General features: G+C 37.1%; 1 protein-coding gene across 1 annotated transcript in view; it reads left to right on the top strand.

Moving 5' to 3' along the window:
• The first annotated feature begins 11,129 nt into the window (after positions 1-11,129).
• The window catches only part of ZZZ3 (zinc finger, ZZ-type containing 3), a 31,616-nt gene continuing 19,262 nt past the window's right edge, over positions 11,130-23,483 (top strand). Inside the window, exon 1 of the mRNA XM_009865667.1 lies at positions 11,130-12,640. Within this exon, the coding sequence (XP_009863969.1) occupies positions 11,130-12,640 (1,511 nt within the window). The remainder of the gene's footprint in view (positions 12,641-23,483) is intronic.

The following is a 23,483-nucleotide window of genomic DNA, read 5'->3' as shown; positions in this document are numbered from 1 at the left end:
AGTTGCAAAGCGGAATTTGGAAAGAATCTTAAGAACAAATTGTCAGACATTGTTGTAAGTGCTGATACCTGGAGTTCTGTCAGGATGCCCAGGCGCTGGGAGAAAATTTCTGTCTACGTTCACGCACTCCTGGGGAGACAGGCTTATTCTCGGTGGAGACGATGCTGACATCCAGCTCACCGAGCAGAAATGTGCTCAAAACTGCTTTGAAAGACTGTCTGGAGTGGCAGAGCTATCATGTATGGCTAAACGTAGCTGGCAGTTGTGCTCTGTAATTACATGGCAAAAGGTCCCAATGAAAATAAGCAGTATCCTATATGGAAGGCTGGAATAAAATGTAGGGATATGGGTGTTTTTGCCACAAATCACTATGTTGAGGTCCTAGCACAGAGGTGTATCAGTGAGACATTTCAGCAGCTGTAGTATCTCAGCCTATTTCTGCATAAAATAGATATTTCTCTGCTGGCTATGCACCAGAGACTCAGCTCGATGCAGCAAAGTCAGTTGCACTATGCAATTTTATTAATACATCAAAGTCAATGGTAACGCAGCCACATGAGCATTTAAAAGAACTAGGATTCGTAAAATAACTGCCAGTCAAAAAGGCAAGTCGTTTACGTTTGGACTTGATGATCCCAAGGGTCTTTTTCAACCTAAATCATTCTGTCGTGGCATGGTACCAGGCTACTACAGTATTTAAATTCAAAATTAAAGCATAGTTTATCTTAGGAGTTCATTATTTTTAGAATCCCTAGCGTGTAAGAGCACATCTGTTTTGTCACGTGGCGAACGGTGCTACAATTACAGGTGCAGTATCAGCTCCTGTGGCAACGGATGCTTGTAATTCTGGGAGCACAGAAATGCGTCTGGTCAGAGGACACAGCAGGGCCACGTAGCTGGTATAAGCTGTGTTTCTTTTGTCCCTAGATGCCAGGATAGTTGTGGATTCCCTCTCCACCTCTGATCTGTCCAGAATGTGTTTTAAGCATTTAGAGCCTTATTTAGATCAGCCCTTTAGCATGGACAGGAGGGTGCCTCTCTGTGTTTACTGTTATCAGTGAGTAATATTTGAGGCCCTTGGCCAACTTATCAGCCCCCTCACTAAATTTAACTGGGAGCAAAGATCTCAGAAGTGTGAAGAGTTTGCAGCTTTCGTGAACATTGGAGTCCCCTTTATAATGAAAATTGCAGTTTGAGCCCAGCAGTTACTGCTCTGTGTGGTTTGCTAGCAATCTAGTCAGTGCATGTATAGATTGGCACTGGCCACACCGTCCCTGAGTTTTGGAGATGGCCCGAGGGAGGAACATGACATTTTTCACAATGCTGGAAGTGAGCTGGGATGTCTGGCACAACTGCATAGAATTGAGGACAGTGAAGAGCCAGCCCATAGGACAGGAATTTGGCTGGTCAGGTTTGGCGCTTGCCTTTGGACCTGTGCAGAATGCAGAATACCTGGTTGTGTGTTGTAGTACTGCTCTATCTTGTGCAGCAATGTTGGTCATTGTCATAGCTTTTAATACTTTCTCTTTTCTTCATATTGCAATAGTAACTTCATTAGGAAATAATATTTTTCCTATTTATTGGTATAAAATTATGTTCTAGCTATGGTTAAGAGATTAAATACTATGTGAGTCTATTCTGATATAATATTTTGATAAGGGGTTACCGTAGTCAAGTTAGTGTAATTAATTGTATAATGAGTTTTTCAAGAACTTGTGTAATTTAATGTATCTCAAAGATGTTAGTTTCATGTTTTGGTAATCCTACACAGGAGATGTTCTTTGGATAACAGCAAAGCTATTTAGCAGCTGAATAGATTCACATGAAAAAAACATATTATGATTTAGAGTGGAGCTTTTACCTAGGATGGTATCATGGAGTGCATCTGTAGAGTGTTGACCAATAAGTGAAGTTAAGCATGATTTTTTGAAGCGGGACATGGAAATTATTTGTGTAGTCTGTTTTTAGTTTTCTTACAAGTTAATTGTATCAGACAAGTTACTTTATTGACTGATTAATAAATTAGTTCAGTAAGGCTACTGTTTTTATTCAATCTAAATACAATTTATGTTAAATGATGTCACAATAGTTGATCCTTTTTTGTGTTTTTTTTCTACTAAGCGGTGTGTTGAAGTGTGGAATGTAGTTTATGGTTCCTAGGGCTGTGAGACCACCTTACAACGTTCACATCTTCACCTTTGGTTCTGCCACGATTCCACTCTTGTGCTGCAGCACGTTGTCCGCAGGAAAGATTGCTCCATCTTGACCCGTTTGAAAAGGAAGAAAAGAAGGGGTGACGTTTTCATTGCAGACCTATTTGTAGATTCATTTCCTAGTGTAGTTCCACAAATATTTGTGTTGACGGAGTTGTCACAAGTATTTGTGACAGATGATTGGGGTGGGGGCTGTGGTGATGTGTATAGATGAGTTGTGACTAGGTAAGATCCCAGATTCTGTCTGTTGCTTCCAGTTATTTCCAGTTCCAGTTTCCCTCTTTCAGTCTTCAAGCAGTTCTTCAGGATTTCCAGTCTGTCCCTCTTCCCAGTCAGCAGCCACTGGTTTTGCTACTGTGCCTGCTCTCCTTAGCTATGCATTAGTGTATTCCCCTTAGCCTCAATTTGTCACTGCTCCACCAGGACTTTTGTTCTCAGGCAGGTGCCTCTCTATGTCAAATTTTAATTCCTTACTCCAACACACGGAGGTAGAAAAACTTCTTGAAGAACAAGTCAGATGTGTCTTAAGCTGTAAGAGGGTTTTAAAAATATAATCCGTATTTGTGCACAAAAGTGACTAATTGTTTTGACTGAGAACTGAGGGGAGAGACAGCAGGGCAGGAATACGAATCTGAGGCAGATGCTTCAGTGTATGATTTCAGCACAAACTCTTAATTTGGCCAAGATAGAAAAAATTGAAAGCAATTTCGGGTCTGTCTGTAAGAAAAAAATTTGGTAGAGTGGTTACTTTTTTAGAGTTCAGCTGTACAGTTACACATGTATAATTCATATTTACTTTTATATGAAGTAACTTTGCAACCTTATCTTGGAATGTTTGGCTGGAAAAGCGGTGATGCTTCTATCTTACCCATCCTCCCAATAAATTTCCTCATGTGGGGAGCACGGAAGAGTGAGAAGTATCAGTGAAGTCAGCTCTTTTGGTAGCCCACTGCTGCCTGGAAGGGAAACCGGAGCAGATGTATGTTGTTAGTCATTGTCATATACTTGCTGGTTTGACCTTTTTCTTTATTTTGTGAGTTTGGAGAAAGAGGAGTCAGCATGAGACAGTGATGGAGAGGAGGAGGTTAAGCTTTTGTTTGTTTTCACACCTCCTATTATTTAAGTACCACATTCAAATTACTTGTTTACCTATCCACTACCTTTTCCCCCCTGAAAGAACTAGAAACTTTTCAATAAAAAGTTTCTTTCTGATTTTTTTCTCCTCATATACAAGAATAGGTTTGTCTGACTTTGTGAACCCATGTATTCGAAGGAAGAAAATGAGCATATTCACCTCTTTGTTCCAGTTGTTTGATAGTTTCAGGTTTTGGTAAAGCGTGTCCCTTGATAGTTGGCTAGCTTTTAAAATCTGTTCGTATTTGTTTGCTGTTTTAAGTTTTTCTAGTTTCTTTGTTTCATCCTGTTATCTTTCTATATAAAAGTGGTCCCATTCTGCCAAACTGTGATTTGGCCATATGTAATACAGTCTTACTGTGTTAGAGATGGCTGAAATATCAGACTAGTTCCAGACCATGGAACCTTGTAATATTCATTTATTTTTACCTTTGTCACATTTAAGTTTTCATTATAGCTTTAAGCCACATATTCTCTTATATTATTTCAAGTAAGGTCTTTGTGTGTCTTTTGGTGGAGGTTATAATTTGAAATTATTGCTTATTCTGATGTAATGTCAAATGAGGAAGGTATAGTGCCATCTCCAGAAAACTAATTTCTTGCTAATGTAGCTATGCTAAGCTCAGTAAGTGTGGGAAGAGATGCTGGCATACTCTAGATGTGATAGACTGGTGAATATGATTTGTTAAATGGAATTCATCCTTAATTTAGTAATGCCACTTTGCTAGGAAGTGATGTGCTTTATAGGTGGAGAGAAACCAATGTCCTGATAATCTGATGTCTGTGCAAGTTTTCTTCTGTTCACAGATGCTAAATTTTTGTCTTGGGCAAATACTACTATAAGGGGTTAGATTCTGTTTACACAAATAGCTTCTGCGGTCTTCATTTTATTCAATAAACTTTCCATTTAAAAAAAATGACTGTTTTAAATAACATACTACTGTTCTGCAGGGGATTTAAGAAATGCTATTTCTTACCACGGAGATATGCCAGTTTTATATATTAATCTGTGAATGTTCTTTTCTTTTGAGATACACGCTTAAGCAGCACTATGCATGCTTGAAATGTGTAAAGTCTAATTGTTTGGGGGTTTTTCTGTGTCACTGAAATAATGGTCTGGACTGTATAGGTGATAGAAGAAAAATAATGGTGTAATGATCATGATGTCTCTAGGCAATCAGAACACAAAAGCTTATAGAGTATTACATCTTTGGTGTAAATCCCTGTGGAAAATTCAAAGCCAGAAGATGTAATTCAGTGCCCTTCCTACAGGCAAGGGCCGTGGCATGAAGCATACGGAGATCCTGCTAATGAGTAAAGATTGCGTGCATGCTTATTGCACAGGTGCAGTAATTGGTAAAAAAATTATGACATGCTCGTACTATAAAGTAATAATAGATACGAGGTTTATGATAAAGATTCATGGTAAGTGTTGTGTCTGATATACCCTGATAAATGTTAAACCACTTTAATGTAGAAGACTGAGTTAAAGGGTCAGGTCAGACTCAGAATTGTCAACTCTGTCTGAGTCTTGGGAGAAGTGGAATTTAGAAACAGGCTTGAGAAAAGCCAGTTTTGGCCATTGGTTTTCTATCTTCGCTAAGACAGGCCAGCAGCAAGTTCCTAGTGAACTGCTGTTTCCTAAAATGTAAGTCCTGGCCAGTCACTCAAAGTGGTTTCTGAGAAATTCTGAAAGAAAGAGATATTTATAGGTTTACAAATACAGCAGGCTTTGCTGTATTCTTATGTAAAAGTCACAGTTATTTTAGTAGCCTTGCATTACAAGTGCATTGTGATAGCAGTCTAGAAAATCATTAGGTCAATGAAAACAGGATTTCGAAATTAAAGAAATAGTTTGGGGTGAGATAAAGAATAATTGTACATTGTCTCAAACTGGCTAAATTATGCACAGTCTTATACTCTCAGATCACACCATGTTATTATCATTGATACAGATTTGTTTTGATGTATTTTCTTTTCCTGGAAACTGTTCTGCTTTTTGATATTAGAAAGATATGTGTAAAAGCTATGTTTCTTCTAAAGTGTTACAATTTGAAACAGTTAATGTAAAATCTGACACCGATTTTTAAAGGAATGAAATACAATGTTTTAAGTGTGATCAAAGAGTCTTATGACTGAAATAAAACATTCTGCAATATTCCTTTCAGCCAGAGGCAGGCAAGGTCCCAGAGATCTAGAGCAGAATGAAAATGAAACACTTATATTTGTGACACATTTACTCTTGTAAATGGTAACTACACCACTAAGAGATACTGTTTCTGAAGTAATTTTGGGACTTACTACAGTGTGGGACCAGAGAGTGCTCCTACTGTTAGGTATTCACAGTGCAATATCTGGACACTAGAAGAAGTTTTAATCTCTGTCACCATGCAGTATTATCATTGAGCATGAATGGAAACTGACTGTTACCTGAGATTCAAAAGAACAGGACGGGAGCAGATTATTTATCTTCAATAAGATGATTCATTACACTTTCGATGAGAGGAACTAACTGTAGGGTTGAATTGTTGTGGAGGGCTGTAGCCATTGTCTATTTTTATAGAATAATGACATCACATAACTACTGAAGACTTTTTCCTGTCAAAACTCTCTATTCTCCCCTCCCTCCCCCAAAACACACATTTTTTTGTTTAGTTAATGTTATATGTAGTGTTAATATATTCGTCATAAGTTATATATATATATTTATATCTAAAAAGCACCATCACACAATTATAGTAGACACTTCTGTTGCTCTGCTGCCTTCAGGTTCTGTGTGTGGATGCACCCAGTATCTTCATATATTGACCTTTTTACTGTTTGTTTTCTAGCATAGGGCCACATTGAACATACTTGTAACTATGTACATGTTTCTTAATTTTGGGGGTTCTTTTGAACAATTGGCTTGTACTTGCTTCCCTGATACTAGCTTAATCCAGAGAAGAAGTTGGTTATTCTGCTTATTTAGGAAGCAGTTTCCTCATTCTGCTGTGTTTAACTGTTGGTTTCCATCTCTGTACATTCATTTCCTCTGTTGCTGGAAGTTCTCACACACACACTTCATCACTCACTAGCATTGCTAAATAAGCTTTTGATTAAATTAAATGAAAAATTCTAGCATAATGATATGACTATTGTGGGTATCAGTTTGCCTAAAGCCATGTAACACTTCACGGGTTCCCAAATGCTAAAACACATACTCTGAGACTTCATCCTGTGCTGTCATCAAGTTCTTCATTGTATGAAGATGGACGGACAATTTCTTTAGCAGCCCAACTCCAGTCTGACCCTGAGGAAGGTCCATACTGGTTAATACGTGACCACTCCCTGTAAGGTTTCAGCAGCAACACTCGCTCGCTGGCTTCTTAGGCATGTGCTTCCCCACAAGAGGCAAATGCAGGGTCCTGTTCTTACTTTGAAGCTTTGTCTCTGTCTGTATTACTTTCACCTATAACTTAATTTTTAGTGGGCTTTGCAAACCAGACCATGATGTTTGTAGCTGATTCTTTCTCTTTAGACTTGGAGTGCTTATTGCATTATTCTCTTTCTCAAATGTTGGTGTGGTTCCCTGAAGAATGGCTTAGACCTAAAAGCATTTTTAGTTTCCCTTGCGCTCCTTATTCCAGCTCATAGATGTTTTCTAAAAGCAGTGGTGTCCAAAACATTAGATTACTTTCATTGAATTTCTCTGCCATGGAAGATGTGGTTGTTCTGGGTGGAAAAAATTATTCTAATTGGTTATGAAATATAAAAAAAAATAGTTTCTTTTCAAGACCGTTTTTCAGGCAAACTTCTAGGAGAAGTTATTTAATTGTGCACTTAGTAAGCTCTGTGAATGTTATTTTTTAGTTTTTAAACTAATTATTTTAAAATATTTTCTAGTTTTCAAGCAATATTTTGTTTCTTCTTTTTTTTTTTTCCTGTGTTTTGTGTTTTACGAAAGTTACTGACCTGTGGCGTTTTTGTTGGGGTACATTGTCTGGTTTTTGCAAAACTCTGCCCAAATCTTAACTGTCTTTACTTTTAGTATCTACGTATATGTCTTTCCTGTCAATTAAGGGGATCTAGAGGAAAGGTCACAATATAGGTCTAAGTACCTGAGAGCATACCGGAATATTAAAAACCAAGGAAATTTGGTGGTAGTTGGGATAGGGACACACACGCTGAAGTCGCTTGATATTGATGCGCTTTATGGAGTTAATCTCTCGCTGTTTCTGGTTCTGTTCCTGGTACGGCAAGCTAGCGACTTTCTTGTGCTCGTTCCCTTCAGTCATTTCCTCGTGCGTTGTCAAGTGGTTTTCCTAGCCTTCTTTTATTATTATTATGGTTCTCTGCTGTTTGTTAAATTAAGACATTCCACTGAATAATTGAAATCTAATTTAGTTATCCATATATTAGAATTTATGATACTTCTTGTAACATCACTGCAGAAGTATCTTCCATTTTTGAAGGTTACTGCAACTAGACGGAATTAATCTCTTCTCTTATTTGGCTCGTTTATATTTTGAATTATCAACTTAATGGGAAACTCATCTTCTGCTCTTACAGTGTGAAATCGTAAGTAGGTTGAAAGTAAAGAGGACATTTTCCAAAGGCTTTGGATATTTATAATATAAATATAATAACTGAGTAGAAAGGAAAATGCGGACAAACCTGTCAGCTTGTGTTTTGCATCATGAAGTTTCAGAATTGTCAGTGTGAAGATAAATTCACTTCTGTGAAGTCACCAGAATATGAAGAAAGATCCGGTAATCACTATTCTGTAGTGATTTATGATGTTCTTAAATTAAACGCGATTGCTGATACGTTTCTTCAAGGAATAGCTCTTGGGCATTGACACTGATGCCCAGACTCTGGAGAAAACTGAAAGCATTGTGTGGCTTTTGGATCTGTAGATCTGTTTCAGTCTTTCAAAAATGGTTCACTTCCACTATAAACAAAGTAGTATAGGTAATTTTCCTTGAGGGAAGGATAGGTGTAATGTGAACTCTGGAAAGCATTTGACCCCTGTTGTGTACATGAAGGTTATTCAGGGATTTGGAGCCAGTATGTGTTTTGAGTTCAGCTCCGTCGATTAAAATTAAATAGCAGAAATAATTTGTTTCACTGTGTATCTAATTATGAAATATATTTGACAATGCATTTCATAATTCATTAGTTGTAGTGATATCTTTCACTACTTGTTTTCTTGTGTCTCTTCAAATATCTTCTGAGGTTTGAACACCCTAACACATGACTCTGTTGTGAATTCATTTGCTTGAGCACCTTCAGTATGATGCAGTGAATCACTTCAAAATCATCAGGAAAGATACTTTACATTTGAAACCTAAATTAGCGTTTCACATTCTTCATTACTCTGTAGCGTACTACTCTTTCTGTAGGACAGTTGTAAAATTGATAAAGGCTTCTTAAAAAGCTGTTACTCTTTATATGTCCTGTTACATTCTTCTTGATTTTTAGTGAAATAATTTAAATGTTTTATTGATGTCTGTGTCTTTTTCTCAACAGTTTTAAAAATCTTATTAAAGTGATGGCGTAAACTAGTAGAAAGGCATTTGGATTACATCATGGATATGAGCAATGGTGACTGATGTTATTCAAGTGGTGCAGTAAGAGTCTGCTGTATGAAATGTGAGAAGTTTGTATTTCTTCTAGTTTTACAATGGTAAGTTTTATACATTTTGTCCTTCCTAAATAATAACATTTTAACTTGTTATATAGAGTGGATTTCTTTAGAAAGTAACATACTAGCAAATACGTAAAGATTTCTGTATTACATGTTATTTCTAACGCTTGCTGAGTTCGGTGGTAGTTACTTACTCAAGTGTACTTGGAATTTGGTTTAACTTATCCATCTGAAATGTCAGTTACTCATCCGTAGCGACTGCTAGCCTGACTTGAAACAACTTAGGTGAAATGGAATATCTAAATGATGCTGGTTTTCATGTTTGGGTTCAAACTCAAATGCGGTCACCCTTCGGAAGTACTCAGCTTGTGCGTAAAAGGGGTGAACGTACAGGCAAGTTTATCTACATGGTGATAAGGAACCATTATAGACAACACAGCTACTTATTTTTTCCTTTCTAACTCAACCCCTGGTGGTTTGGCCGTTTGCTGTTTGTCGTGTTATTTATACTTTCTCTTGAGACAGAGTTCATACATCTCACTCTTTGTACTGCATTCTTACTTTTAGATAGACAGAATGGAAGGTAGTACATGAGCAGTTCTTTCCCTGTATTTCCCGGAATACAAGCAGCCCAGGTTGCCAGGCGTTCATGTAAGGCAGCAGGAAGAGCTCGTAAGCAGGAGGGCTGTAGCAGCACAAGTACCCCTCTTGAAACTATTGAAACAAACACCTCTTGAAACTATTTTCCTGTATTTGTCATTTTCAGCCTTTCTAAATAACATGTAAAAGGTTTGATTCTCTATTTAAAGTTTTAAGTCTTCACGTCATATGTCAGTTGAACAGATTTGTGTAATCCGGAGTTTGGGTAGATGGAAAAGGGAGGGTATGCAATTATGTACAAATGTGAATCTATTAATTATCGTGGATATTATGACAGGCTTATGGTGATATGCAGTTTGACACATTGAATTTTTAAAGGTGAAGTGAATAGAAAGATAAGACAGAGCTGATTTCTATTAAAAATGTTACTTTGAGATTAGACAAGTCAAGTACTCCTACATTTCTCCCTGAAATCTAAAATACAGACACTCTCAGACTGAATGTTTTAAATCCAGTGGAGGTGATGATTCACCTCACTAACTGTATGAAAAGTGTAAAAATGGGGAATGCTTGAGAAACAGCCTTCTAGTACCTCAGAGGAGACTACTGAGAAGATAGAGCCAGGCTTTTTGTTGACGAAAATGATGCAAAAAAGGGTGAGGCCTCACCCAAGTATAAGAGAAAAATATTTTCACTGTAAGGACAATTAAATAGTGACAGGTTGCCTGGAGAGGTTGGGGAATATCTGTACTTGGAGGTTTTCGAGACCCAGCTGGATTATGTCTTGTGTAACTAAATCTGATTTTAATCCTGATGTTCATTCAAGCGTTGTTTGGACTGCATTGCTTCTCAGTGTCCTTTCCAACTTGAAAGACTTTGTAATTATGATTCAGGCGTTTTGTTTTATTTCATTTTTACTATTAATGACTGTAACTATTTTTTACTGCTGTGATTTATGTATTTTTTTCTAATCCCGTTATATTAGAATTGCAATTCTGTTTTGTTATTCACGAGTGTTTGTTTTTCTTTTAAGCAATGTGAGAGCAAGCAAGCATGATTATAAATGTTTCCTTCTACGTTTGTGAAAACTTGTAACTGGAAACTATGGGATATTAAGAATGTGCTTTGATACCTCTCATTTGACAAGACAAACTGAAATAGTAACACCAGTCATACATACAATACCAAAAAAATAGTGTATTTTAGTAACTGAAGCCTAACTGGAACATTCCAGCCTTACCTATGGCAAAAATATAAATGACATTCCCACACAAGCACTAAAGCCAGAACAACCACAAATACCAAGTCAGCTACTTTGTAGCTTAGATGGAAAACTCTTTTAATGCCCTAAAGAAACAACACAGAGAGAAGTGATATTAATACATTGTATCCGCATATTCAGTTTTCCATTAGGTACATTTGTGACAGTATATTCTTCAGATTTGATGTGATTTTAGGTGTTCTTAAAATATTTTTTCTGACTGTTCTGTTTACGTTTTTTGAAGGTTTCCCAATGAGTGGATCACGATGAACATACTTTAGGGACTTGCCATAGTATGGCTGCTTCTCGATCTACTCGTGTTACAAGATCTACAGTGGGTTTAAATGGTTTGGATGAAAACTTTTGTGGCAGAACATTAAGAAACCGTAGTATTGCTCATCCAGAGGAGGTTTCACCCCATCCTCAAATACGGTCAAGGTCACCAAAGAAAAGGCCGGAGTCTGTGCAAACTCAGAAGGGAACTAACAGCGGAAGAACTACTGATCTGAAACAACAGAGTGCTCGGGAATCCTGGGTGAGCCCTAGAAAGAGAGGGCTGTCTACTTCAGAAAAAGATAATGTTGATAAGCAAACTGTGGAGAATTGTGAAAAAAAACAAGCAGAGCCTGTATCACCCGTTTTGAAAAGAATTAAGCGCTGTCTACGTTCGGAGGCACCCAACAGTTCAGAAGAAGACTTGCCCACTAAAACAGAGAAGGAATCATTGGAGCATAAAAGTTTAGTGTCGGACAATGATGCAGGCTCCACAGGGACTAAGCGTGCTTGTCGATGTCTTATATTGGATGATTGTGACAAAAGGGAAGTTAAAAAGGTGAATGTCTGTGCAGAAGGATTTAATAATTCCACAATAGTTGACGAGATCGCGGGCTATCAGACTGTCAATGGCGTTGGTGAGAGAGACTCTAATTCTCTTAACTGTGATGACTGTCAGCTTGATGGGAACACTAAGCAAAATAGTGCTGGTTCCTGCACGCCCAAGGACAAAACAGTAGCAGAAAACGGAAACTCGTTTGCTCATTCTTCATTGCTGCTTAACAGCAGCAAGGAAGACAGTGTTGTAGACCATTATGTGCCTTGCACAAACTCTCAAGAACAGGTAAAGGCAGAGGACCACAAACTAATAAATGACTGCTTGCCTGAGGAGCATGCTCATCAGGCCTACGAGCCAGCTCCAGGGTCCTTTTCTGAAATCCAGTCGTCTTTGCTAAGGGATTCGGAGGAGGAGGTAGATGTTGTAGGAGATAGTAGTGCCTCTAAGGAACAGTGTGCTGAAAACACCAACAGCAACCCCAACACTCACCATGACAGTGCGTCAATCTCAGGTGAACCTGAACCACATCCTTCAATGCCGGACTGTGTTTCAGCTCCAATGACGTCTGTGTCGGAACTTCAAGAACACAGATACACGCTGAGAACTTCACCACGAAGGGCTGCCCCTGCCAGAAGCAGCCCTACTAAAAATAACTCTCCTTGTAGAGAAAACGGACAGGTTGAGGAAAATAATCTTAGTCCCACTGAAAAGAATGTACCTGTAGGGATTAATAATATCAATGGATCTCCCCAAAAGTCTGAAGAAATTAAACAGAATGAAAAAGAGAGAAGTTGTAATACGGGAGATCACGGGAGTGATGGACTAAGGAAGCCGGTTTCTGAGGCTAGGCTTGGTGCTGGATATGTTCCATCTGCCAAAGAGAGTGCCAACATCCACACTGCAGAGGATGAGGAGGAAGAGCCTGATGTGTATTACTTTGAATCAGATCATGTGGCATTGAAACACAACAAAGAGTATGTGTAACTATGGTAACCATGAATTCTGCTTTTGTTTCTTACCAAAAATATACGAATTAATACGTATTTAAAGTACTTGCGCAAAAATTTAAGTGCTTTATAATTTTCATACTCTTCATTCTTCATTTTTCTTCCTTATTTCTACCTCAAACAAAATTAAACTCTATTTAATATGCAGTATGGTACAGCAATGTGGTTTATACATTTCTAGCAATATGAATTCTTTAGCTAGAACTTGTATGTTGTTTTTTGTTATTTTTTTTAAACCACATCTGTTATCTCTTTTCTCTAAAAAATCCCCAAAACCTATCTGGAAACAAAATCAAAGGAATTATAACCCTGAATTAGAGTTCAGTTATTTATCAGCATATCCAGTTAGCACAGCACATTCAGCTTATGAAATGATGATTTTGTTGTACGTAGAATTTAAGGTTAGATACCTATTTTCAGAGTGTCACGGGAAAGACTTGCCATTATTCTGTTAAGGAGGATAAACTGATGAAACGCAGCGATTTCAGAACTTTCTCCAGAGTAAATGATGTGTACGTTGCTGTTGATAATTCATTAAATGTATATATATGCATTGTGCTAATTCTCATAGGAAAGGAGCACTAACTTTTTTTTTTTAATATTTATCATCTGAATGTCTGTAAGTAGAACTGTGGCAATCGTACGTTTGTGGTAACTACGAAAGAGATTCTTGAAACGAAAGGGCAATTTTCTCAGCGAGGAAAGTTTACGTGGCGAAAATTTCTCTTCGCTTGGTGGATCAGACCACAGTTTTTATTGCAGTCTCCGTAATGTTGTTTTGACTTCTGTGCTTTGCTGTTTAGTGGGTGTTCTGCATTTTGTTGTGAGCTCCGAAAGGTGAAATGCAGGTGATTTTCAGTTTGCTTCATATGAGGAGTTAAACCCCTGCTAGTAGTTTCTGTAAATGGTCACAGCACATGGCTGGGGGGCACAAGGCACAGGTGATTTTTTAATCCAGCAGGAGTTTGGCTGGGTGTTTTGGTGTTGGAGTAGTAGTATTTCTATAATGAAAGGTTGTTCAGTATTGGATATGAATAAATTATTTTAATCAGAGAAAATTGTGAATTAGATCATGGTTTAGGCCAACTAATTTCGAAATAATAATCGAATATCTGCAGCTTCAGCCATCAGCCCAGAGAGTATGAATGCTTTTCCTGGTAGCTAGAAGGTTTCTGTTTCCTAAATTATGAATGGGAAAAATGGACTGTTGAGTTCTGATGGTTTTGGGATATCTTTATATCTGTATATAGGAAAATCTTTCTAGTTATGTTAGTACAATGATACATTAGCAATGTACTTTTTTTTTCTTTGTATTTATTAGGAAAAGAATGATAAAGATCGTAGCAGATTTTTAGATGTAGCCTCAATTTATACTTCTTTAAACAGGCCTGGAATGCACGTTTAAAAACAGATATACAGTTGAATTCTAACTGCTGTAAAAAATAACAATTTTTTTATCTTCTTACAATTACATGCGTATCTAAATTATTCTTTAAAAATTTCAAGAATGTGCCCTCGTATTAGCTTTTGAATATACACAGTTGTTTTGAAGATACAACTAGTTGTTTAGATTGGCAGCCGCTTGGTGAGAGCTCGTTGGGGACCTTTGGAACCTGCAGCCAGGACTTGGTAGCTTGCAGTGACTTGCTGCCTGAATGCAGAATTCCAAAAGAAACTGCTGGGTTTTTTATCCTGTCTTACATTTTATACTGATTTTTGATTTTATACTCATTTTTGATGGCAAAGAGAAATATCAAAGCTGGAATTCTGTTCTAGATCAAGGAAGAATAATTTCTGCTTTTCGGAAGTGAAGCATGCTGCTGAAGTAGTGTTAGCTCGATTTTATTTTTTTTTTTGCCCGTCAAAAAATGTTCATATCGTTGGAAAATTATGGATGGGGATATTTTTGTTGTTTATAGTTGCAAGAAAATAGAGTATTCTGATGGTTCCTCATGGGAATAGAATCCTTCTAAAGAATTTATGTCTGTTTTGATATTTAAGTGCAGTTGTCCTTTATCCAGAACTTCATCGTATAAGAGTTAATGAACTACAGTGCACGACATCCTTTTCGAATTTTAAAAATACTCAAGTTCATTAGAGGATATTCCTAAATTCACATGTTATAGTTCTTGAATAACATCTTAATTATACCCTTGTTTAATCTCGTTTGGTGCTTGTTTTCTAAAATGTTAAACTGAGAAAAAGGGTGTATCAGGGATGTTTTCCCTGCCGAGTCAGACACAAAGAGTTGCAGGGTGCCCGTACTGCCAGGCAGAGGCTGGTGGTTGTGCCTGGCTGAGCAAATTACCCGCTCCCCGGCTCAGCACATCTGTACCTGGTGTATGCAGCTTCCTCAGTTTGTGAGCAAGCTTGTCTTTATGGGTGAATTTTTTTTCTCTGGTTTACATTTTTATTTTCTTTTAAAAGCAGTTCAGAGAGACATCTTGGCTAAGTTGAGGAGCCACATTTCTCCAAGAAGACATTAGTGTCATTCTTTGGATGTTTCACAGTGAGGAAAAAAAATTGTAGAAGCAATTTCATGTCTGTAAATTTACATTTTCTTGTTATATTACATAGCTTCATGACGTACACATTCATACAGCTGATTTTTACTCTCCAAGAAATTATTGTAACGTTGGTAAAATATGAATATACTGACCTTGAACAGCTGTCGATAAGACTTGCTATAAGAAAAAGAGCTGAATGTATATTGTGGTATTTTTGTGTGAATTCTGTTGCTTTTTGAAAGTTGTCATGTTTAAACAACATTCATATATAAATGTTTCTGGGAAAACTTGATCATATAATAGGAAAAATAATCATTCCAGCAAGCAAATTATGGAATATTGTTATTCAGAGAGAAGGATGAAATGATGGATGTTCCACAAGCTCTTTTTTAAAATAGAACTCTCCTACAAAGACAAATTTGAGGTCTCTAAACAGAAATTCTATCACAACATGGACATTCATGTGGATAATAACAGACCGATCTGGGGGTTGTTATAATTATGGAGTATTGTTAATGCAATTTTTTCTGTTATTTCACAGTTTGAATTTTTGTGTATTATGATTCCTCAAAAAATAATGGTTTGGTAAAAAAATTTATTGTATGTTTTAGCTCAGAAACGTTTGCATTTTCTTCTGTGATATTTTCATCAAAACTGCACTTGTTAATTTAAATCTTTTTACATTGCTTAACTTTATATGCTATGCTTAGTACTTTTTGTATGTCTTTCCTCAGGAGTTTCTCATATCTCTTTGCTGTATCTTTTAATAGTTTAATTCTTCCTTATAGTGCAGTAACTCACTGTTTTTTTATACAGTGTTTTATTCTCAGTACATTTTCCCCTTTGCTCAGGATTTAATTTAGCACCGGTTTTTTTCTTCTTCCTCCCTGCTTACTCTGGAGATTTGCAATGCCTGTCAGGTATTGGTTGCACAAGGGAAAACTTTTGTTTAACACTTAGCTCTGAGTTCTAGATGAAAACATTATTACAGAATTGAGTTTTCATGTGCATCTAATGCATTATGGAACATATTTCTAGGATCCCGTAAACTGTGGTTAGATTTATAGGAACCACTTAGGCCTGTAGGTGAGCTCAAAGAAATACAGGAATTATACATGAGCACTTGCCTAGGGGCATTCAGCTGTAAGAGTTAGGACCTTGTGTTTGTTTAGTAAATAGACATTTTCATGTCTGTTTGGTTTATTTTATTAATTTACAGTATTTAAAATCGTAATAGCTGTACTTTCAGTAATCTAAACTGAAGACAGATTAAAATTAAATATTTTAATACATCTCTTAAACCCTAATTTTGTGAATTCTTGTGAATTTTGGGGTTGTATTTTTGCATAGCTCTTGGAAAGACAGAGGCCCATCTAGGATCATACAACAGATTTAATACATAATTAACAATTCCTAGCAATAGTTATTGTCTTTCTTTGGATGCACTTTTGATATTATACAAATGTGAGGAAGAGAAGGAACATCTGTGGAATTTCCTGTGAGTACAAGTTTTGTATTTTGTGTAGTCACAGATGTGTCTGCCGATTGAATCAGATTAAAACAGTTCTCCAGAAATGTCGATCTTACTGCTTGGAACAGGACCTGGTGCTCCTTGCCGTAGCGTTGAGTTGAGAACTGCCTGAAACAGAATCTTCATGAAGTGTAGCTCTCATGTTGTTCCGTAACAGTCTTTTTCGCTACGGTGAACTTCTAATTTTACCTGCATCATGTTTTTTCCTTAACCGGATGACAATTAATATTCAAAATTAAACTGCTTTTCATTAATATATTTTAGGAAAAAATCCTCATGTCTGTCTTTATATGTTGGGTAAGAATAAAAACATTACATCAGTTTTGTAATTTATCCCCATATATTCAGATGTATGTCTCAGAATTAAGGTAAAATGTATCACACAGTATAGATTTAATGTACAGACAGGTCAGACAATCTAACATTCCTTTGTAGCGATGTCATGTAGCTATGAGTAGCTAATAATATAAATATCCTTCTATATTATTTTTAAGGACACGTTTTTCTCATTTTCCTGTGAGACGCACAGTTTTAGCCTGAGATGAGGTTGGTGGTTATGTTACTTCACTGTCAGGAATAAAGGTGATTGGTGTAAATGAAGTAAATCAAGCTACTTTTTGCAGTAGCTATTTTAATCTTTGGTGGGGTCAAGAATGCTACCAGACAGCAACTATTTTGTGTATGTGTAACCTCTGTGTGCTTCATAGAATATATCATCAACATAGAAGAACTGATGAAGTATACATTGTTATTGTTGAAGAGTAATAGAAGTTTTAAAATATTCTAAGTAGCATATCTATAAATTAAAGTGTGTTTTAATTTATTCTTTGTTCCACACAAGAGGGATGTGCCATACACTGATATTTCTCTTAAACTACCTATTAGTATAAAACTTACACGTATGGAAAATTGGTACATTTTTCTGAGAGTAGTTTCTGCTGTCTGGTTGATTGGAAAGTAATAAGCATTTAAATTGCCTTTAAGTAAAAATATTGTTTCCTGCAGAAGTTGAACACTGCAACTAATTCATCTGCAAAACACAAGTATTACAGAAATCGATTAGAAATTGCTAATATGAGTTTCTAGCCATCTGCAGTTTGGTGTTGCAGGTAGTTGTTTTATTGCAACGTGATAGTGTAAGGGGCATACAACCACCTTTATTAATTAAACCCTCTTATTTTACACTTTACATTTATAGTTTCATAAACTTTTCAATGAACAGTAAATAGCGAGTTCTTAATTTGCAAGAGATAATGCACTGGGCACGTGCTGCATCCGCTTTTCTCTCTCTCTCAGTAGGCTTACCCTAGGAGCCATGAAACACCAAGTTTTTGTGTCCCTGGACGGAGTTACCTTGCCGTCAGCCCCAGTGAGCGGCGCTATCGACCGCAGTGCAGTCTTAATTTAAATAATGCGTCCTGCGGAGAGCAGTGCTCGATTTCCTTTGGGTTTGTGTCCTTTGCTCCTTGCATGCTCTTCTCTCCTGATACTTGCCTGATCCTTGTCTTTCTGCCCACGCTCTCGCCTCCCAGAGGCCTCATGGGGCCTGGAAGAGAGAGCGTGATCTCTGCCCTGGCTGGCTTGGTGCTGTGGGTGAGCGTCTGCTCCTGGGCTGATCCCAGAACGGGAAGGTAACGGTGGAATTCTGCTTGCCTTTCTCTCGGGGAGACTGTAGTTAGGGTCTCTTCCCCTTGCCAAACTGCACATTTTTAGACAACGGACGGGAACTCAACTGCTCTTTCCAACTTCTTGATCCACATGGATCAAAAAGCATGGGAGAAAAATACACACGTTTTTAAAAAATAATAAGCACAAACTTGCTGTTTTAATACAGAAGAAGGTAGAAAGTTACTTTGCTGCCTGTTCATTTGGAAATGCTTACCGTTTCTAAGGATCCTTATTCGTAATTTCATCTTAACTGGAAAATTAAGTATTAATAAAAATGATTTTAGGTGTAGGTAGGAGATACCATTTGAAAAAAAATATTAATTGCTTTCGGGAGGCTCATGGTCCTGATTTAAAAAAGCAAAAAATAAAAGAAAAATAAAAATCCAAGAAAAGATGGGGTAGTAATGTATTCACTCAGCACAGGTCTGTGGAGAGTAAATCTCTGGCTGTGTCTTTGGCCATGCACACATGGGACACTTAACAAAAGCAGAAGTGGTAAAGTGTGGTTATACAAGGTATGTCAGTGCAAAGTATGTCTGATGGGGCAAGAAATAAATTATATTAACCTAATTGTCTGATTGGCAAAATTGCACAAGTATTTCACTAAACTGTTGGTAAGCAAAACTCTGCCACCGGGAGAGCAAGAACAAGGTGACTGGCATATGCTTTGAGAACGTGGGTGTCTTTACTCGTCACTTTTAACTAACCGAGCTCGAAATAACTCCACTGTCAGTCTTAACTATTTGTTCTGGTCTTACACGTAGTTTTGATTGCGTCTCCATCTTGAACTGCAAAACTGACAGTATCTTTCAGAAAGGAATTGTGTGAGCAGTGCCTATTAATGCTTGTGTTACTCAGCAGTAAGTTCTTATCAAGGTAGCTGTTTCTTTGATACTAGAAAGTACTTATATGCTATTTTGAGAGGAGGAAAGATCCTACTTGTTAGTGTCCTTTAAATTTTGTTCATGGTAGGAATAGCCCCTGATTTTTAATTTTTGATTGTTGTGCCTCTGCATTTGGCTTTGCATAGTCAAGGTGAAGATGCACTGTTCTGTGTAACAACCTTCGAAAGTTTTATGCTTCCTAAGCCAAAGCCAGCTGTGTTTGCCTGTTGTTTATTATCATAGGGAGTACTAATTAAAATATGCATTTTAACAGTTTTCTTCCATATTTCTGGCTTTTCTTCCCCTTCTTCAGCCAAAAAAGCTTAAGTGAATAGTTCTTCATATTGCTGTTAGAACATGCAGCTTCTCATGGTTGCACATCTGTTCTTGTAATCCAATTCTAGTCTTCAGATATTACTATAACACAATACTTGTGGGAATATGTTAGTTTGGTTCTGTGGCAAGAATATACACCTGAATAACTGAGGAGGTTCTTCCTTGCATTTTAGTGAAAACCTGCATATGTTGTCTACTTTCTCTGATGTTTGGGTTTTTTTTTTGGTCAGAGGATTTCTGTACAGTTTCATGGTATCATGGATTGCTCCTATATTGTGTGGAAGAAGGCCCCTTCTGAATAGTTGCTTTCCCCAGCAGCTTTTTAGAGAATAGTGTCTAAACGGAGATACTGGAGGAATCCGGGTGTATTTTCTCTCAGTAGAGGAACTGAACCACGCTCATTATAGATGATGAGAAGGGAGGTGGAGGAGTTGGGGGTACGCTGTCCCTCTTCCTTTCTGTGCCGCTCGTGAGGAAACAGACCACTGCCATTGCTTCTCAAAGCCTTGAAAATAGAGAAATGACAGGGACCTATATAATTTTCTGTAGTTAAAGTGTCACTGTTCTGCAGGCAAATACTTTAGAAAATGCTGTTAAAGGAAGATCAAAAGGCTATATTAAAATTCCTTAACTAGGGGAAGACTGACGGATGATGTTTTAACCTTTCATGTTGACAAGACTGAAACAAGTTACATGTTTGTTTGGAGGTGCAGACACCTAATTGCTCCTAAAAATTTTGAAAACTTGCTCAAAATATGGACATTTGATAAAGCTGCTTTTGTATGGCTGGTACTACATCCTGCTGAGAGCTTTTGATGAATGAAGCCTATGGAAATCCATGAATGAGTGTTCTGTTTCTGGGGCAGAGTTAACGATTTAAGGAAGAAAGGGACATCACAAGCTCATAACCAATAGGATACTGTTCAGATGCTTGAAATGCAAAGTCTGGAGCTGTGAAGGTTAGAAGGAAGGTGAAATTAGAGAGGAAAATGGCTTTTTTGCATCTGGGTAAAGTTCTTTTTTTGTGGCTTAGTTCTGTTTTATTTTAAATAGGTGTATATTAGAGCCTGAAGCTGGCATTTAGAAATAGTAGGTTTTATTCTGGAGAAGCCACTTAATGTATACTTCAGTTGTTTCATGTGTAAAATGGAGATGCCGTTTAATTATTTAACTATCTGGGAAGTCCTTTAAAAGGTCTGCAGTACCAATACTGTATATGAATGAAGTACAGTAAATTATGATACATGTAAAGAGATAGGAGTGGGGAAACAATGTCGTAATGAGTTGCAGAATTGTCTATTTGTAGATCATAGTACCTAAGCATTAGGTAAGTAAAAATCTAGCATGTGTTGCTTTCTTCAGGCAAAGGTGATTTTTTAAGTCAGCTGAGGAGTTGATGTATCAACCTTTTGGATTATCTTAAATTGTTCTGTTTGTGAAGGAAAATGAAAGAAGGGCCTCATTGCTGTCATGTGTGTTCTGCAAGTCCAGCACTGAATCTGGGCACTCTCCCCTAGTGCGGAAACAGTTCTCTTAAAATCTCAGATGCACATCAGAATAATTTGTAAGAAATTCAGTCTCAGAATGACTCTGTCATCACACTGGCAAAGATTTCAGGCCAGTCTTTAAACTGGGCGCGTTATCTGGTATTTCTGACCTGAAAGAAAGAAACGAATTTCCCTAACCAAACAAAACACTCACTTGGAAATGAGAAAATTGGATGTGATCGGACTTAAACGTTTCTCCGGGAAGCAGATCTCTTACTGCAGCTGCCTTGGGTTAGCTTGGCAATTCTACGTGCAGTTATGTTTCCCTTTTCCTACAGGAATTTGCAGTCTTGCTATATAGCGTGTTTAATATCCAATACTTTCTTAGCTTAGCATCTGATAAGGGATTTTTTTGGGAATCACTCTTAGTGGACCAAAATCCAGAGTGATAACTGACCTGAGTATAGGAGAGCAGGTTTTAATCTGTACTTTGCCAGAGTGCCAGTAGATGGCAATAAAATAAAGAGTTGCTCAAATCCTCCTGACCACTGATAATTAGGAGTTTCGTCTCACAGCTCTTGGAACTGCAAAAAGCAAGTTTGCTTTAAAGTAAATTTTTTTCTCTACGTATGTTTCAGCCATGTTTTGTTAGGAGAGCTGTATACTCCTTCACTTAAAACAAATCCTTTCTGTACAAGAAATTGCCAGGTTTTCTAATATAAAATTTAAATTATCATACATGTGTTTTTACCTTCTCAGCCCCAAAATTTATGCTATGATGCTTTTTATCATATTATGACCCGTAGAACTGCAGGTAGTTTGGGGAAGGGAAGGTTATGACCACCAACTGCACAGCATTTTGTCAACTGAGAGGACAAGTCACTTCTTTTTAACTAGGCACGTTCTTTAAGACATCTTTGCAAGGTACTAAATAATCATTTAAGGCCAGTATAGGTTACAAAGAAACTTTTTTTGTGTCAAGTAAGATCTGTGAGCGTCCAGACAATAAATTACAGGGAACACTGTATGCTATTTTTATTACCTCAATTAAAATAATTTTTTGCTACAGTTTTCCTTTATTAATAAGTGTCACCTTTGTCACCTACAAGCTTTATAAAACCTTTATATATTGTCAGCTTTAAAAAAAATACTGATCTAACACTGATAAATATCTTAAATAAGGGGAGGAAGTTACTGTCTTGTTAATGCAAGTGTTTTAAATCCATATGTGGTTCATGCTAAAAGGAAGTAATAAAGATTTAGCTATGTGTCTGTAAGATTGTGTGAATACCATGTGAAAATTTCGGGCGAAGTTGCATGAGTTTATGTATATATATATATATATGTAAGTGTGAGTGTTGATCATTGCATTGTTACTTAAGGGGTGATTATGTAAGGTTGAAAAAATTGAAATAAGGACTAAACTTTAGGCTGGCCAAGGACCTCCTTTCATTTATTTGAGGGGACGGTAGAAGTGCTAACCACTGTTTCCTAGTCTGGCTTAAAAGGTGAGAAAAATGCGTTATAATTATGTCGAATTATTACATAGGGAAAGTCCAACAAATAATGCACAGCTGTGTTTTGAGATACCTCTTGGAACTTTCAAGTTTGTGTGTAAGTTTACTTTGGATAAAGACACTTCGGATGAAAAATTCTTCATTTTTATGGATAAGACAAGTTGCAGAAAATTTCTTCTTAAATATTTGACAGTAAGACTTCGTGAGGGCTACCTAAAAGTTAAAATCTTCATTTTGTAGTATCAGTTTCTCACATCATTGATTCATTTAAGGTTCAAAGTACAGTACATTCTTCTCTTGAGGAGAGACAAAACCTTCAGAAACCATGGAGGGACTAGCCTCTCTGACTGAGTGACTCTTACTATAATAGTGAAATGAATATATTTAAAAATGCTGAATGGCCTGGCCTCTTGTACAGGCTAGTTTAAGTTATTTAATATAAAAAATAAACATGCTATTCCTGAGGCAGATTGGCTCCATATAGATAGTGCTTTCTAAACCTTGGTGTTAGTTCCTAATGCAAAGAAAATAAAATCTGTGAGGTAACACTTGGTGCTTAGTTCTGGAAATGTAAATAGCGTTATCACATGATGAAAAAAATAGGGGAAAAAAAAAGCATTTTGAAAGTAGATCTCAGAAAATTGGATCAAAATGGAAATAGGTCTCATTAAAGTACAAGATGTGCTATTTTCAAGCTTTATCACAGACGGAAGGAGGTTGCTGTGTCCCTAATCACTCCTGGAACAAGGTTCATGGCAATGAATAGTGTAACGGCTAATTGCTGATGGCAGGACTTGCAGAAATATGGCTCTGCTATGTGATAATTATTTTATGGAGCAATCCAGAAGAGTGGAATAGTTACCAGTGCAGTAGAACAACT

Source organism: Apaloderma vittatum, unplaced genomic scaffold (assembly GCF_000703405.1).
Source record: "Apaloderma vittatum isolate BGI_N311 unplaced genomic scaffold, ASM70340v1 scaffold233, whole genome shotgun sequence".
Lineage (NCBI taxonomy): Eukaryota > Metazoa > Chordata > Aves > Trogoniformes > Trogonidae > Apaloderma > Apaloderma vittatum.
This window is presented reverse-complemented; position numbering and strand designations above follow the sequence as displayed.